At 35.3% G+C, this 14,898-nt stretch overlaps 1 protein-coding gene across 7 annotated transcripts in view; it reads left to right on the top strand.

The window, feature by feature from the left end:
- LOC125651957 (putative leucine-rich repeat-containing protein DDB_G0290503) overlaps positions 1–14,898 on the top strand; it is a 104,893-nt gene that overhangs the window by 33,402 nt on the left and 56,593 nt on the right. For all 7 annotated transcript variants that reach the window (XR_008803387.1, XM_056166673.1, XM_056166671.1 and 4 more), the window contains exons 2-7: positions 276–4,165; positions 5,366–5,428; positions 7,243–7,308; positions 10,076–10,138; positions 10,408–10,503; positions 12,655–12,717. Coding sequence is in view for 6 of the 7 variants with exons in the window: in XM_056166673.1 (XP_056022648.1) it covers positions 325–4,165; positions 5,366–5,428; positions 7,243–7,308; positions 10,076–10,138; positions 10,408–10,503; positions 12,655–12,717 (4,192 nt within the window). In the remaining variant the exon portion in view is untranslated. The remainder of the gene's footprint in view (positions 1–275; positions 4,166–5,365; positions 5,429–7,242; positions 7,309–10,075; positions 10,139–10,407; positions 10,504–12,654; positions 12,718–14,898) is intronic.

Below are 14,898 nucleotides of genomic sequence, written 5' to 3'. Positions count from 1 at the left end.
TGACATAGTGTAGATTCAAGTTTGCAAAGGGTAGTTTGGGCCATAATAGGGACCAAGGTTTTACATGCAAATATATATGGAAAGTCTTCAGATATGGGCCAAGGTGACTCAGGTGAGCGATGTGGCCCATGGGCCTCTTGTTATTTTCATAATCTTTATCCTTTCTAAATAAATTTCAAAAATTCAAATCGAACATGTACTTCAAGTGTCATCATCATTAATTAAAAGAAAAGTGTTCAGGATGTATAAACTAATGTGTCAGTATTTTTTTCCAGTTAAATCAAAGAGGAAGGAAGAAAACATTACTGTTTGATTGATAGCATTATGGGAAAGAAAAACAAGAAAAAACAAGGGAAAAATAATAATAATGGGAAATTCAAACGCGTCGACATGCATAGTAAAGGTTCTAAAGCTAAAGATAAATGTCCAGGTCCATCTGAGGAGGACAGTTCAAGGACGAATGGAATGAATTCTCTGTGTACTAACGGTGGTGATAGCAGTTCTGACGTCCTTCAACAAAATGCTGTGAAGAGCACAATGCAAACTAAGGATGAAAGGAAAGTAGGAGAAAATGATCAGGATGAAAACCAGTCGATCCATGATAAATCGACAAATACTGACGGCAGTAGAAATAATGGTCGTTCGATGAAAAGTAACGAAAATGATAGAGATCATGTTGTTAATGACGAAAGTGATACAAAGGGGAAAACGCAATCTGGTATTGAGTGTGACAAAACACAAGAAGATAACCACACAGGCATTAATTCAAATGGCAGAGAATCTTCTACTGAAGACAAACAATCCAAATTGAATAATCAAGTGTCCCAATCTGATACTGAGTGTGACAGAACACAAGGAGAAGACAACCACATGGGCACCAATTCAAATGGCAGAGAATCTTCTACTGATGACAAGCAATCCCAATCGAATAACCAAGTGTCCCAATCTGATACTGAGTGTGACAGAACACAAGGAGAAGACACCCACATGGGCACCAATTCAAATGGCAGGAAATCTTCTACTGACGACAGGCAATCCCAATCGAATAACCAAGTGTCCCAATCTGATACTGAGTGTGACAGAACACAAGGAGAAGACAACCACATGGGCACCAATTCAAATGGCAGAGAATCTTCTACTGACGACAAGCAATCCAAATCGTCGTCTTGTGAGGCGAATAACCAAGTGTCCCAATCTGATACTGAGTGTGACAGAACACAAGGAGAAGACAACCACATGGGCACCAATTCAAATGGCAGAGAATCTTCTACTGACGATAAGCAATCCCAATCGAATAACCAAGTGTCCCAATCTGATACTGAGTGTGACAGAACACAAGGAGAAGACAACCACATGGGCACCAATTCAAATGGCAGAGAATCTTCTACTGAAGACAAGCAATTCCAATCGAATAACCAAGTGTCCCAATCTGATACTGAGTGTGACAGAACACAAGGAGAAGACAACCACATGGGCACCAATTCAAATGGCAGAGAATCTTCTACTGACGACAAGCAATCCCAATCGAATAACCAAGTGTCCCAATCTGATACTGAGTGTGACAGAACACAAGGAGAAGACAACCACATGGGCACCAATTCAAATGGCAGAGAATCTTCTACTGACGACAAGCAATCCAAATCGTCGTCTTGTGAGGCGAATAACCAAGTGTCCCAATCTGATACTGAGTGTGACAGAACACAAGGAGAAGACAACCACATGGGCACCAATTCAAATGGCAGAGAATCTTCTACTGACGACAAGCAATCCCAATCGAATAACCAAGTGTCTCAATCTGATACTGAGTGTGACAGAACACAAGGAGAAGACAACCACATGGGCACCAATTCAAATGGCAGAGAATCTTCTACTGATGACAAGCAATCCCAATCGAATAACGAAGTGTCTCAATCTGATACTGAGTGTGACAGAACACAAGGAGAAGACAACCACATGGGCACCAATTCAAATGGCAGAGAATCTTCTACTGACGACAAGCAATCCCAATCGAATAACCAAGTGTCTCAATCTGATACTGAGTGTGACAGAACACAAGGAGAAGACAACCACATGGGCACCAATTCAAATGGCAGAGAATCTTCTACTGATGACAAGCAATCCCAATCGAATAACCAAGTGTCTCAATCTGATACTGAGTGTGACAGAACACAAGGAGAAGACAACCACATGGGCACCAATTCAAATGGCAGAGAATCTTCTACTGAAGACAAGCAATCCCAATCGAATAACCAAGTGTCCCAATCTGATACTGAGTGTGACAGAACACAAGGAGAAGACAACCACATGGGCACCAATTCAAATGGCAGAGAATCTTCTACTGATGACAAGCAATCCCAATCGAATAACCAAGTGTCTCAATCTGATACTGAGTGTGACAGAACACAAGGAGAAGACAACCACATGGGCACCAATTCAAATGGCAGAGAATCTTCTACTGACGATAAGCAATCCCAATCGAATAACCAAGTGTCCCAATCTGATACTGAGTGTGACAGAACACAAGGAGAAGACAACCACATGGGCACCAATTCAAATGGCAGAGAATCTTCTACTGAAGACAAGCAATCCCAATCGAATAACCAAGTGTCCCAATCTGATACTGAGTGTGACAGAACACAAGGAGAAGACAACCACATGGGCACCAATTCAAATGGCAGAGAATCTTCTACTGATGACAAGCAATCCCAATCGAATAACCAAGTGTCCCAATCTGATACTGAGTGTGACAGAACACAAGGAGAAGACACCCACATGGGCACCAATTCAAATGGCAGGAAATCTTCTACTGACGACAAGCAATCCCAATCGAATAACCAAGTGTCCCAATCTGATACTGAGTGTGACAGAACACAAGGAGAAGACAACCACATGGGCACCAATTCAAATGGCAGAGAATCTTCTACTGACGACAAGCAATCCAAATCGTCGTCTTGTGAGGCGAATAACCAAGTGTCCCAATCTGATACTGAGTGTGACAGAACACAAGGAGAAGACAACCACATGGGCACCAATTCAAATGGCAGAGAATCTTCTACTGACGACAAGCAATCCCAATCGAATAACCAAGTGTCTCAATCTGATACTGAGTGTGACAGAACACAAGGAGAAGACAACCACATGGGCACCAATTCAAATGGCAGAGAATCTTCTACTGACGATAAGCAATCCCAATCGAATAACCAAGTGTCCCAATCTGATACTGAGTGTGACAGAACACAAGGAGAAGACAACCACATGGGCACCAATTCAAATGGCAGAGAATCTTCTACTGAAGACAAGCAATCCCAATCGAATAACCAAGTGTCCCAATCTGATACTGAGTGTGACAGAACACAAGGAGAAGACAACCACATGGGCACCAATTCAAATGGCAGAGAATCTTCTACTGAAGACAAGCAATCCCAATCGAATAACCAAGTGTCCCAATCTGATACTGAGTGTGACAGAACACAAGGAGAAGACAACCACATGGGCACCAATTCAAATGGCAGAGAATCTTCTACTGACGACAAGCAATCCAAATCGTCGTCTTGTGAGGCGAATAACCAAGTGTCCCAGGACCATATAGAGAGAGATAATAAGGACATTCCACATTCTGAGGGTGATGTTCGTAATAATCGTTTGTCAAGAAATGTCACAGATGGGTCTGAAAGAGGTATGGAGGAAGAAAAGCAATGTGGGAATCCAAGCCTGACAGAAGCACAGAACAGTAAGAAAATAACTGCTAAGATGAGTGATAGTTCAGAGAAGATGAATACAACTGATCGTGAGAACGTGGGCGGGATGGATGACCATGATAGTAGTCGACAAAGTACTGAGGATAGAACAAATCAATCTGAGGATTCAAGAAAAGCAGAATCACACAAGGAATTAGATGGAAGCGGAAGTACCGCATTTGAACATTCACAGACTGATAAAGAAGTGCAAGGTAGAAAGGATGATATACCTATTGAATCTACGACAAGAACGGAACCAAGCACAACGTTATTGGAAGAAATAGTGACATCAAATCCATCTACTGCAGAGGAAGCTGAACAGCATGACATAAGGAATGAAGATCGAAGAAATTCATTTTCAATGGCAAATAATCCATCTAATGAAGAGGAAATTGAACGTCTGCAAAATGAAATTCAAAGCAAAGCAGGTTAGTGTTTATACGTATACATTTATGAAGTCCATTTACTGACCACGTAACAAACTTTTTAATTCCGAGGGTGATTTGTTTGTTTCTTTGACGACTGTTTTACTTCCCCTCGAGAATTTTTCATCGATATTGAGACCACCAGGTGTAGATGAAGTGCAGCAAATTTTGACCTATGCATGACCCTCAAGGTCGAAGCAGTAAGAGTTGTATATCCTGCCAGGTTACGGGACCTCCATTTTTAAGGCCTCAGTCACAAGACCAACGACTCTCATTTTTAAATGTGGAGCATTTGACAAAGGGTCAGTTACTACCTAATTTTATGTTTTAGATTTAACGCGGCGAATCGACGAGAAGGATTGAAATTTCCTACCTTCTGTACTGTACATAAAACAAACAATTTAACCACTAAGTCACTGTGTCTGGTTTCTTGAGGTTGTGAATTGAGCATTAGTTGGGACAGAACGCAATTATACTGATTATAGATCTTGAGATGTGATACATTTTCTTCTAGACTAAGTTTAATGAACTGCTAGAATGTAGCTGAATTGCCATTGATTACTCTCATAGTCTGGAGCAGTGAGGCACACTAGCTCACATGATAAAAAATCGTATTTTTCAGTTGTACAAAGTTCTTTCTTGAATTAAGATAGATTTTAAAATAACCTATTTCATTTTCTATCTAACAAATTCACTGTCATTGTGTAATTTGTTTGAAATCGTTGTACAAAATTCATGAAGACGATGACTAATTGGCGTTATTGAAACCATTGAAATGCTATGTTTTAGGGTCGTATTTTCAAAAATGTGCAACCACCAAAAATGCCCATTGATTGAGAATTTTCAGACAATATATGCAGCCTGTCTTTGGGTTGGGTACTGTCTGGCATGTTTCATGCTGATTGTTGGGCCATTCTTGACGCACTGGTTTTGGCTATGGGTTACGCTCCGTTTCCCTGCAAGATATAGAGCTCACGGCGGATGTGATCGGTCGACGGGATGCTTGCTCCTGTTTGGCACCTGATCCCACCTCTGGTATCAATCCAGGTGTCCGTGTTTGCCCAACTCTTTATTTTGTATTCTTTAAAGGAGTTATGAGATTGATCACTTTTTGTTATCTTTACCTTTAATGATATGTACACATTAAATAATTCAGATATTTCTTTGGACAATATCAGTACCAATTTTCTTTATTTCTTTCAGCTGAAAATGCCACTTTGCTTCAACGTCATATGGCATCGGAAAATGAAAGCAAAGAGTTGTCAGGTGACTATACTTAAATTTAGTCATTTTACCGTAGTAAATTTGTATCATTTGTGAAGAACATGTACGTACTGTTATATTTTAAACGCAAACCCACGTCAAATATCTTCTCACGATTGCTTGCACACACATGATTCTTTTAAAAAGATTTTTGAAATTGTCATTTTATCACCTTCACTTTTCCCACAAAAATCATCCTAAAAATGGAGTATATAAAAATCATTATCAGAATTACTTTCGGAAACAATATACAATTATTGACTAAATTGGAGGACAACAGCTGTTTTGTTTGACCCGAGAACGGGTCTGTTGCCCGAAGCCGTAGGCTGAGGGCAACAGATCCGTTCTCGGGTCAAACAAAACAGCTGTTGTCCGAGGACACAGTCTATAACTGTTTTGTTATACACTTTCAATTTTTAGGATGTTTTACTAGATGCACATGGTTTGTTGACTTTGAACTTTTAACATTACGTGACAGAGAAATTGTATACATTTATCAACACATCCACTAGTTTAAAAGAAAACCTACGTAACATCCTAATTAATAATCAATAATTACATTTTTCGTGTTTCTGTTCTGCGTTCCATCTAATAAATTATGTATCTAGTACATCAGTCAAATTAGAGAACCTCGCCATTATGTAAAGCAAAGCAACAGACCGAGAACCACGTGACTTACATAGCCAATAGAAATAAAGCAGACTATTGCCCACGGTCAACAGTTCGCAAACTGTTGACCGGTCAATAGACCACAAGTGTGAGAATTGGTTTGACAGTAAAAATGTTACTTCTAAATCATACTAGTTTTATATAAGAAATCTTTTTAGGTGTATAACAATTAGGTTATTGAATTGCATTTATAGAGAAATTATATGAATGTCCAGTGAAATAGATTCTGAGAGGCATTCTTAGTAATGTTCGATATGCATAAAAAGTTAAAATGGATACATGTATGTAGACGCATTGCAAGGACTGAAATTTTTCGTTCTATTTATTAAACGTCTGCTTGTACTGGTTTTTATACGCCCGTCGAAGACGGGACGTATTATGGTATGGCGTCATCCGTCTGTCCGGACCTTGTGGGCAGGATACAGACTGAACCATAAGCCCTAGGACTTTACAACTTGGTACATTTGATCACCATGATGAGAGGAAGATGCCTATTGTTTTTCAAGGTCAAAGGTCAAGGTCGTAGTATCACTTTTTAGGAAAATCTTGTGGGCAGGATACAAACCGAACCGTAAGCTCCAGGATATTATAACTTGGTATATTTGATCATCATGATGAGAGGAAGATGCCTATTGTTTTTCAAGGTCAAAGGTCAAGGTCGTAGTATCACTTATTAGGAAAACCTTGTGGGCAGGATACAAACCGAACCGTAAGCTCCAGGATATTATAACTTGGTATATTTGATCATCATGATGAGAGGAAGATGCCTATTGTTTTTCAAGGTCAAAGGTCAAGGTCGTAGTATCACTTATTAGGAAAACCTTGTGGGCAGGATACAAACTGAACCGTTAGCATATTTATGAAGTAGCACATTCTAAGGCTATCCCTCTTTATATCTTGATATCCATTTCTACAAGCATAATAATAAATTAGCTCACAGAGGACAGTGCTAACTTCACTAAAATATGAATCCCACTAAAATATGTTTTCCTTGAGCAAAATCTACGGGTGTATTATGCCACGTTGGCGTTGCTCTTGTTGAAATTAGCTACAAAGTATTTTTCGTAAATATATTTTCTTTGATTTATCTCTGAAATGTTTTGTTGTATATTCATCTGAATAAATAACGGTAAATATTATCTTGTCAGAAAAAGTGTCGTCATATGAGAAAGAAAATGCGGAACTAAAAGAGGAGCTTGAAAGAATGTGTAATGGTAAGTACCATATTGCAACCGATATAAACATGATTTATTCAACTGATGTGTACATGGCAAGCCCTTTTACTATTTATTCATAAAATAAGATATCTCTTTAAAGAAGAGAGATATCTCTTTACACTAGAGAGATATCTCTATTGGTTGTAGAGATATCTCTTTAAGTTAGAAAGATATCTTTTTATGCTAGGGAGATATCTCTCTAACCAAAAGAGATATCTCTAACTAAAATATATCTCTTTAAACAAAAGAGATATCTCTGTATGCTAGAGAGATATCTCTTTCTCTTTGAGAGATATCTCTTAAAGTTAGAGATATCTCTCAAAGAGAAAGAGATATCTCTAACAGAAAGAGATATCTCTCTATTAAGGTAAAAAGAGATATTTCTTTAAGTTAGAGAGATCTCTTTAAATTTTCAAGAAGAGATATCTCTTTAACTTAAAGAGATATCTCTTTAGATTTTTTCACCTGGTGATCATAATGACTTCTCCCTGTATAGCGAGACTAACTGGGTCATTATGTCATGTGATAAATGTGAACCGGGTCGTCACCTGGATTTCTGAAACAAGTGCACCCATTGATATAATGTAACCCTAATTTTTAACCAATCAAAATCCTTCTAGTGTAGAAAAGGTAGGAAAAGTTGAAGAGGTGGTTGCACATTATCAAGTTGTCGAGAGACTAATTCCAGTCTAGCTCACATATTTTATTAATTTATTGTCTTTGTGTTTTTTGTTACCTCTATACACTTCACATGCGGTAAACGCAAAATCTTCGCCCGGGATTGTAGCCATCATGGTAAGATTTGCCTTGGTGGGCTTCCGGTTTAGGGAGAATTCCTTAAGTATTCAAACTAATAAAAATATTGGAAAGAGATATCTTTTTCTCTTTGAGAGATATCTCTTTTTCAACGATTAAAGAGATATCTCTTATACTTTGAGAGATATCTCTCTAGGAATTCTTAGAGAGATATCTCTTTTAAGTGAAGGAGATATCTCTCAAAGTGTAAGAGATATCTGTTAAAAAAAAAGTAAAAGAGATATTTCTCTAAGTGAAAGAGATATCTTTCTATGTGAAAGAGATATATATTTTTAGAGATATATCTCTTAAAATTAAGAGATATCTCTCATTTTAAAGAGGTATCTCTTTAAAATAAGAGATATCTCTTTGTTTTAAAGAGATATCTTATTTTTCGAATAGATAGTAAAAGGGCTTGCCATAGATGTGAAAAGAATTTTGAATTTGTTGAAAATAGATATTCAACAAATATTTCATATTGGAAGACTTCTTCCAGAATCACCAAGTACCTTAATCTTTTTTTTAGCACTTTAAAACAGAGATGGCAAGCACCTGACCCCACCTCTGATATATGCAGGAGTCCTTATTTGCCCAGATCTTAATTTTATATTCCTCATAGCAGTTATGAGATTAATCACTGTTTGTTATCTTCACCTTTTCATTCTGAGAGACATTCTGAGTAATCTTTGATATGCATAAGAAGTTAGAATGAGTGGCGGTTGCATTAGAAAGACTGAAATTTTTTGTTTTATTTTAATATCTGCTTGTACTGAGTTTGAAATTAGCTGCAAAATACTTTTCGGAAATATATTTTCTTTGTTTGATTTATATAATAATTTTTGTTGTATATTCCTCTGAATAAATAACGGTATATACATTTATTCTGTTGTCAGAGAAAGTGTCTTCTTACGAGAAAGACAATGCAGTGTTTTCCATTCATTTCATTTGAACAGGCCCATTTAGAATTGTAACAGACCAGGGGGGGTATGGGGAGGATTCCCCCCATGAAATTTTGGAAAATTTGACGCAAAATCCTGCATTCTGAGGCATTTCAGGGGGCAAAATGACCCTTGTTCATATGCCACTTTTTAACTTACATTTTTAAATATATACCAAAGGGTTGAACATTTTTACCTCAGACAAGTTAGTCACAGTGGTGTTAAATACACACCTTTCCGATGTTTTGACTGGAAGAAATCATGTAATGTATTCGTTCGACGCTTCATTATTTTTTACTGCCATGTGCTTCTCGCGCGCAAGGTGAGAGTTGAAAATATCGTCCAATCAAAATCGCCGTTTCAAAAAGCTCTCGATAAAAACATAAACAAGGAAGAAATATGAAAGATATTTATAGCCAACCAATTGCTACCGCATACATTCTTTGCAAAGATCGATCGTGTAAATCAACATCACTGAAATTGACAACATATTATTTTTTGATTTTTTTTATATTTGAACCGGCCAGAAAATCGTTTGAAACGGTCAATTTGGCCGGCGGCCGGTTCTTAGGGAAAATACTGCAATGTGGAACCTAAAGAGGAGCTTGAAAGAATTCTTGAGTACCATATTGCAACCGATATAAGCATGATTTATTTAACTGATGTGACACGAAGTTTGAATTTGTTAAAAATGAATGTTGAGTACTTTTCAACGACTCGATGTTTGATACATTTGTTTTCTCTATTTACGAAATGCTATAAACACGAATTTGCAATTTATCCCTCGACTAAATACTCTAAATACTTTATGTGTTATATTGCTTTACTTTAAGATGCTATAAACACGGATGTAATCGTTTATCTTCATCATGAACTTACAACTGCTGAAACGTTGATGTTTAGAGTGTAAACCAGGGGAAATTTAAATGTGGGATTTTCTAAAAACAATCTTGATTTTATTTCATAAATGTGTTTGTAAAAATATTTTGCTTTTATATACATGTACATGAGTTCATGAATTCTCTCTGCAGAAAACATATCCTCCTATCACAAGGAAATAGAAGGTCTGAAAAGTGAATTACAGAGCAAAACAGGTTAGTGTTGTACGATGTGTATTGACATTTATTCGTGCAAGTTTTGCATTATAATACGGAAAAATTTTTGGCTACGAAAATGAGCTGAATGGAACTGCTTCTCTGTATTTAGAAGGGAGAGGATAAACTTTCCGTATTAATTACGTCATGCCTCACTCTCAATTTTGTATTCTTTATGGGATTCATAATATGGATCATTGCTTTATCTTAACTTTTTCATGTATATAATGAAATGTTGAAGTGAAATTTTCGTCTTAATCTATCTGCAGTACAACTGACACAGAAAGAGACGGAAGCTGAAGCAAGAATAAAAGAACTTCAGACCCAGGTGTCAAATTCAACCGAGAAACTCAAAAGCCTCGAAGGTAAAGCGTGACTACAAAACAAGGAAACTCGGATCATTAATGAAAACATCTATAATCTTCAGCAGAGCTGCTGACAGATGACAAATGTATTTTTCTTTGTATTAAAGTAGAAATTGACGTTTTACAACCACTATTGCATTAATTCAGATATAGTAAACAATCATTATTACAATAAGTTACATGGCACTAATTGATCATTAACAAAAAGTTACATGATGCAGTTTCTCTGTTGTAATAATTACATTACACCAGATAACTGATATTACAATAGCAGTTACTAATTAGTATATCCCTTACTGTGGTAAGTACAATTTACAGAGTGACCATTATTACAGTGAATGTTACAAGGTGGAATTAATATATTGTAATACACGTATACAAGTTACACGTTTAGAAGTTACACGTATAGAAGTTACTTGTTTAGAGTTACACGCATAGAAGTTAAACATTTAAGAAATGAACATCACTTTTGAGCTGTTCGTGGTCAGTATGAACGGATTTGGATTTGAGGCAGATTCTGTGAATCATCAAAAAACACATTCGACTTAACTGAGCAATTCATGATATGTGTTAAAATATCTCCTATTACATGAATGCTAATTTTAAGAAGTTTAACAGAGACATCGTCTAAACCAGTAGATTTTGAGTTAGACATAGACAAAACCTCAGAAATAACAAAATGCTCGCTAATGAGTCTGAGGTATTGAAAATGAACCTTTCGGCATCTGTTGATTAACACTGGGTAAAATATTGTCAAATTTAGCTGCATATTTGTGCCCGATATTAGTGAAAAAGTCATTAAATTTATTTGCAATTTCGTGAGGGCACGTGGTTGTCTCTCCGTCGACTTCTAAGTGTGATGTTGAGGACTGAATTCGTGATTGTCTCTCCGTCGACTTCTAAGTGTGATGTTGAGGACTGAGTTCGCTTCGAGGGTACACATTCCTTTATACGTTCCCACATAGTTTTAAGTTTGGCGTGTGCTTGATTGATAACCTCGTTCACAAAGTCGCATTTCGCACTGTTGATTTGTACTCCGACCCTGTTACGCGCCGCTTTGTACGCTTTCCAATTTGCGTCTGTTTTGGATTTAAGGTCAAATACAAAAATTATTCAAATCGCTAAAATGATGAAGAAACAGATTGTCAAATTTTCAGGACAACCTGTCTGTCCCTTATTCAGAACAAACAATAAGGTTTACATAATGTGGCTAATACCAACAGGGAATAACAAAACAACAAAAAATACATCTAGTAGTAAAACTACACTAAATCTACAAACGTATTTATACTGCAAACTGCATGTTTATTGGTCTTAGGCTTATTAATCAATGTTAGGTAAAGTCAGCGAATTAAGACATGTCCGGATAAGTACAGATTCATAAAGCTCTCTATATTTTAATATCAGAATTTTAGTATTGGGGTTTTAATTTGTCTGACCTTGAAAAAAATGATAAAATGTATTGACTTTGTAAACTAGTTCAGTTATATCTTTTTCCGAGACTTCTCTCCCACTCATCTTTTGGATTGGTGATTTTAGTGCAAGATTCATGTGGTTATTAATTTAATTGGTTGTGTTGAATTTGTATTTTAATCATGTTCTTGCAGTAATCATATCGTTAGTGTGAGCACTGTTTACTATTCCAAATGCATAATAGTATGATTTACCAAATAGATTTTTTGATTTTAATCACTTCAAATCAAAAAATCTTCCCATCATTTTATTTCACAATCACAGTGTTTTTGTTTTATAAGTTTTCTCTCTAATTTTCAAAATATTTCTATTCTCATCCTGACCTTTTTTTTTTTTTTTTTTTTTTTTTTTTTTTTATTATATACAAACTCACTGCTCTGTTGTCTGTAGACAAGCTTGCAACGAAAACAACCATTTTTTCCAATTCAGTACATCAGTGTATCATTATTGTTAATAATGTAGATAATTAATATTTGTCGTTTTTTCGTAATGTATAGTTTGTGATATTTGTTTATGTAATATATGTCTCTTTATAAAGATGTGGGTTACAACAGTGTCATGGCCTTTTTTTCAGTGCTTTTACACACACAGATATATATACTTATCATTACCTTTTCAGACTTGTTATATGTATGAACTTACAACTCACAACTGTTAATGAATTCATTCTCTTCGCAGAAAACATATCATCCCATGAAGAGGAAATTGAACGTCTGCAAAATGAAAACCAAAGCAAATTAGGTTAGTGTTTGTACTATGTATCTAAATGAAGTCCATTTACTGACCACGTAATGTATGGAGTGCCAGATTAACATAAACTCAAATACATGTAATTGAAGATATCTGAGGGTGATTTCATTTGTTTGTTTCTTTGACGACTGTTTTACTTCCCCTTGAGAATTTTCATCCATATTGAGACATCACCAGGTGTAGGTGAAGTGTTTGTTTGATATTCGTAGGATTGGTTAACTATATATCGTTAACCGATTGGTGACTGTATTATCTGCCATAATACTATCCATCTCATTGCGATCCAGCCTCACCCTCCAACACCTCCCAAATGCACCAACATAGTGAAGTTGAAGTGTGTTGTAGTAACATACATATGCTCCGTATGGGACGTATGGGTTGTCCCATGGTTTTAAAAATAAATAAATATAAATAAATAAGGACCATCGTGTACCAACACGTCTGATGACTGCGGTACTGTCTTTTGATGGCCGGACACATACATGTGGTCGTATGTCATAAATCATAATGAAATAAAGAAGTAACTTATATTTCACAAAACTAAATAAAAAGTAAGAAATTAATTATATTTTTTATTTATATGATAAATTTAATAATAACTTTTATTTAATTTATTCAATAAATTATAATTTAAAAAAAAAAAAAATTAAGTAAATTAAAATTAAATAATTAAAATATTTTTTATTCATAATAAATTATATTTTTTTTATTTATATATTTAATTCATTCAATAAGTAAATTAAAATTTAAAATTTTTGTATAAGTAAATATAAAATTAAATATTGAAAATATATTTTTTAATTTATTTGGATTCTAATAGAAGGTAATAATTAGTAATCGCACGAGTCTCCGTCCTTCGCCCAAATAAATCAAGATACACCGAAATAAATATACCAGAATTATTACATAATTAGTAATATTAGTAACAGGTAATAGTAATAGGGATGTAGGTATGTATATACATGTGAAATAACTAAAATATATACAGAAAAGAATTAGGGTAGGGTCGCCAAAGAAAATTTTGATAATAGAGTGCTACTAGTTATTAGTTATTAATTATAAATTTTTGCCATACAACAATTTTGAGATCGTCATTAGGCAAGAATTTTGAGGTCGTCATCAGGTGCTACACCTCATACCCTGTACCATGTTTCTGTAGCTAGATCCAGCTTATAGCACGACATGGCTCCATAATTCTTATTCGATAGTATGTATTATGTGTATAAAACTGAAGATGCATAATGTAATAATTGGTGAGTTAGTAATGTTAAAATTGTATGACAGATAAAATATTAACCATAAGAAGTGGTATACTTAATTACAAAACATATAGATTTAATTAATTAATGAAAATACAGAGTAGATGCAAAATCACAAATCGCATACATCCAACAAGCTTACATATATTAAATATAATAGTATGTAGCAGGCCTGCATACATACAAACTGCGACATTGCATCTAAATGTTTGTCATAAAAAGAGAAGTTTACAAAATACATACGTATAATAACATACCTGAATTTTATGTATATTTGCATATACATGTACTTATAATATACCTGGATTTGATGTATAGCTGCATTTATACTTTAACATACATGTTTATATAAACTAAAACGATAAAAACGCAAAGTTTATATTCCTAATATTAATATGCTACGATATTTATATATGTAATTGTTTACATACTGATAAACATATAGATATACACGATAGAAAGCCCGAATTATATGCTTAGTTGTTTATATAAGTATAACACATGTAGTTGTTTATATATTAGTAAGCATATAAAAATTCAACAGTAGAATAATGATGCTTAGTGGTTTCCATACTTATAAACATGCGAAATTGTTTACATATTTGTAAACATGCATATAAACATACGAAATTGTTTACATATTTGTAAACATGCATGATAAAACCTTAGTTATACATATAAGTAAAACTTTTTACTCACCAACCGGAAGGAAACTTACGAATGATATTGGAAGCTATAAATCATGCAAATTGAAGATGGCGAATGAATAGATTAGTTACGTGGCAGCCGCTGTGAAGACGCTCATACAACGTAATTAGTGACGTAATTTGTGACATTGTGACGTTTCATCCACTGAAACCGCTCATACAACGTAATTTGTGTTATTGTGACGTTTCACCCGCTGAAACCACGG

Source organism: Ostrea edulis, chromosome 5 (genome assembly GCF_947568905.1).
Source record: "Ostrea edulis chromosome 5, xbOstEdul1.1, whole genome shotgun sequence".
Lineage (NCBI taxonomy): Eukaryota > Metazoa > Mollusca > Bivalvia > Ostreida > Ostreidae > Ostrea > Ostrea edulis.
This window is presented reverse-complemented; position numbering and strand designations above follow the sequence as displayed.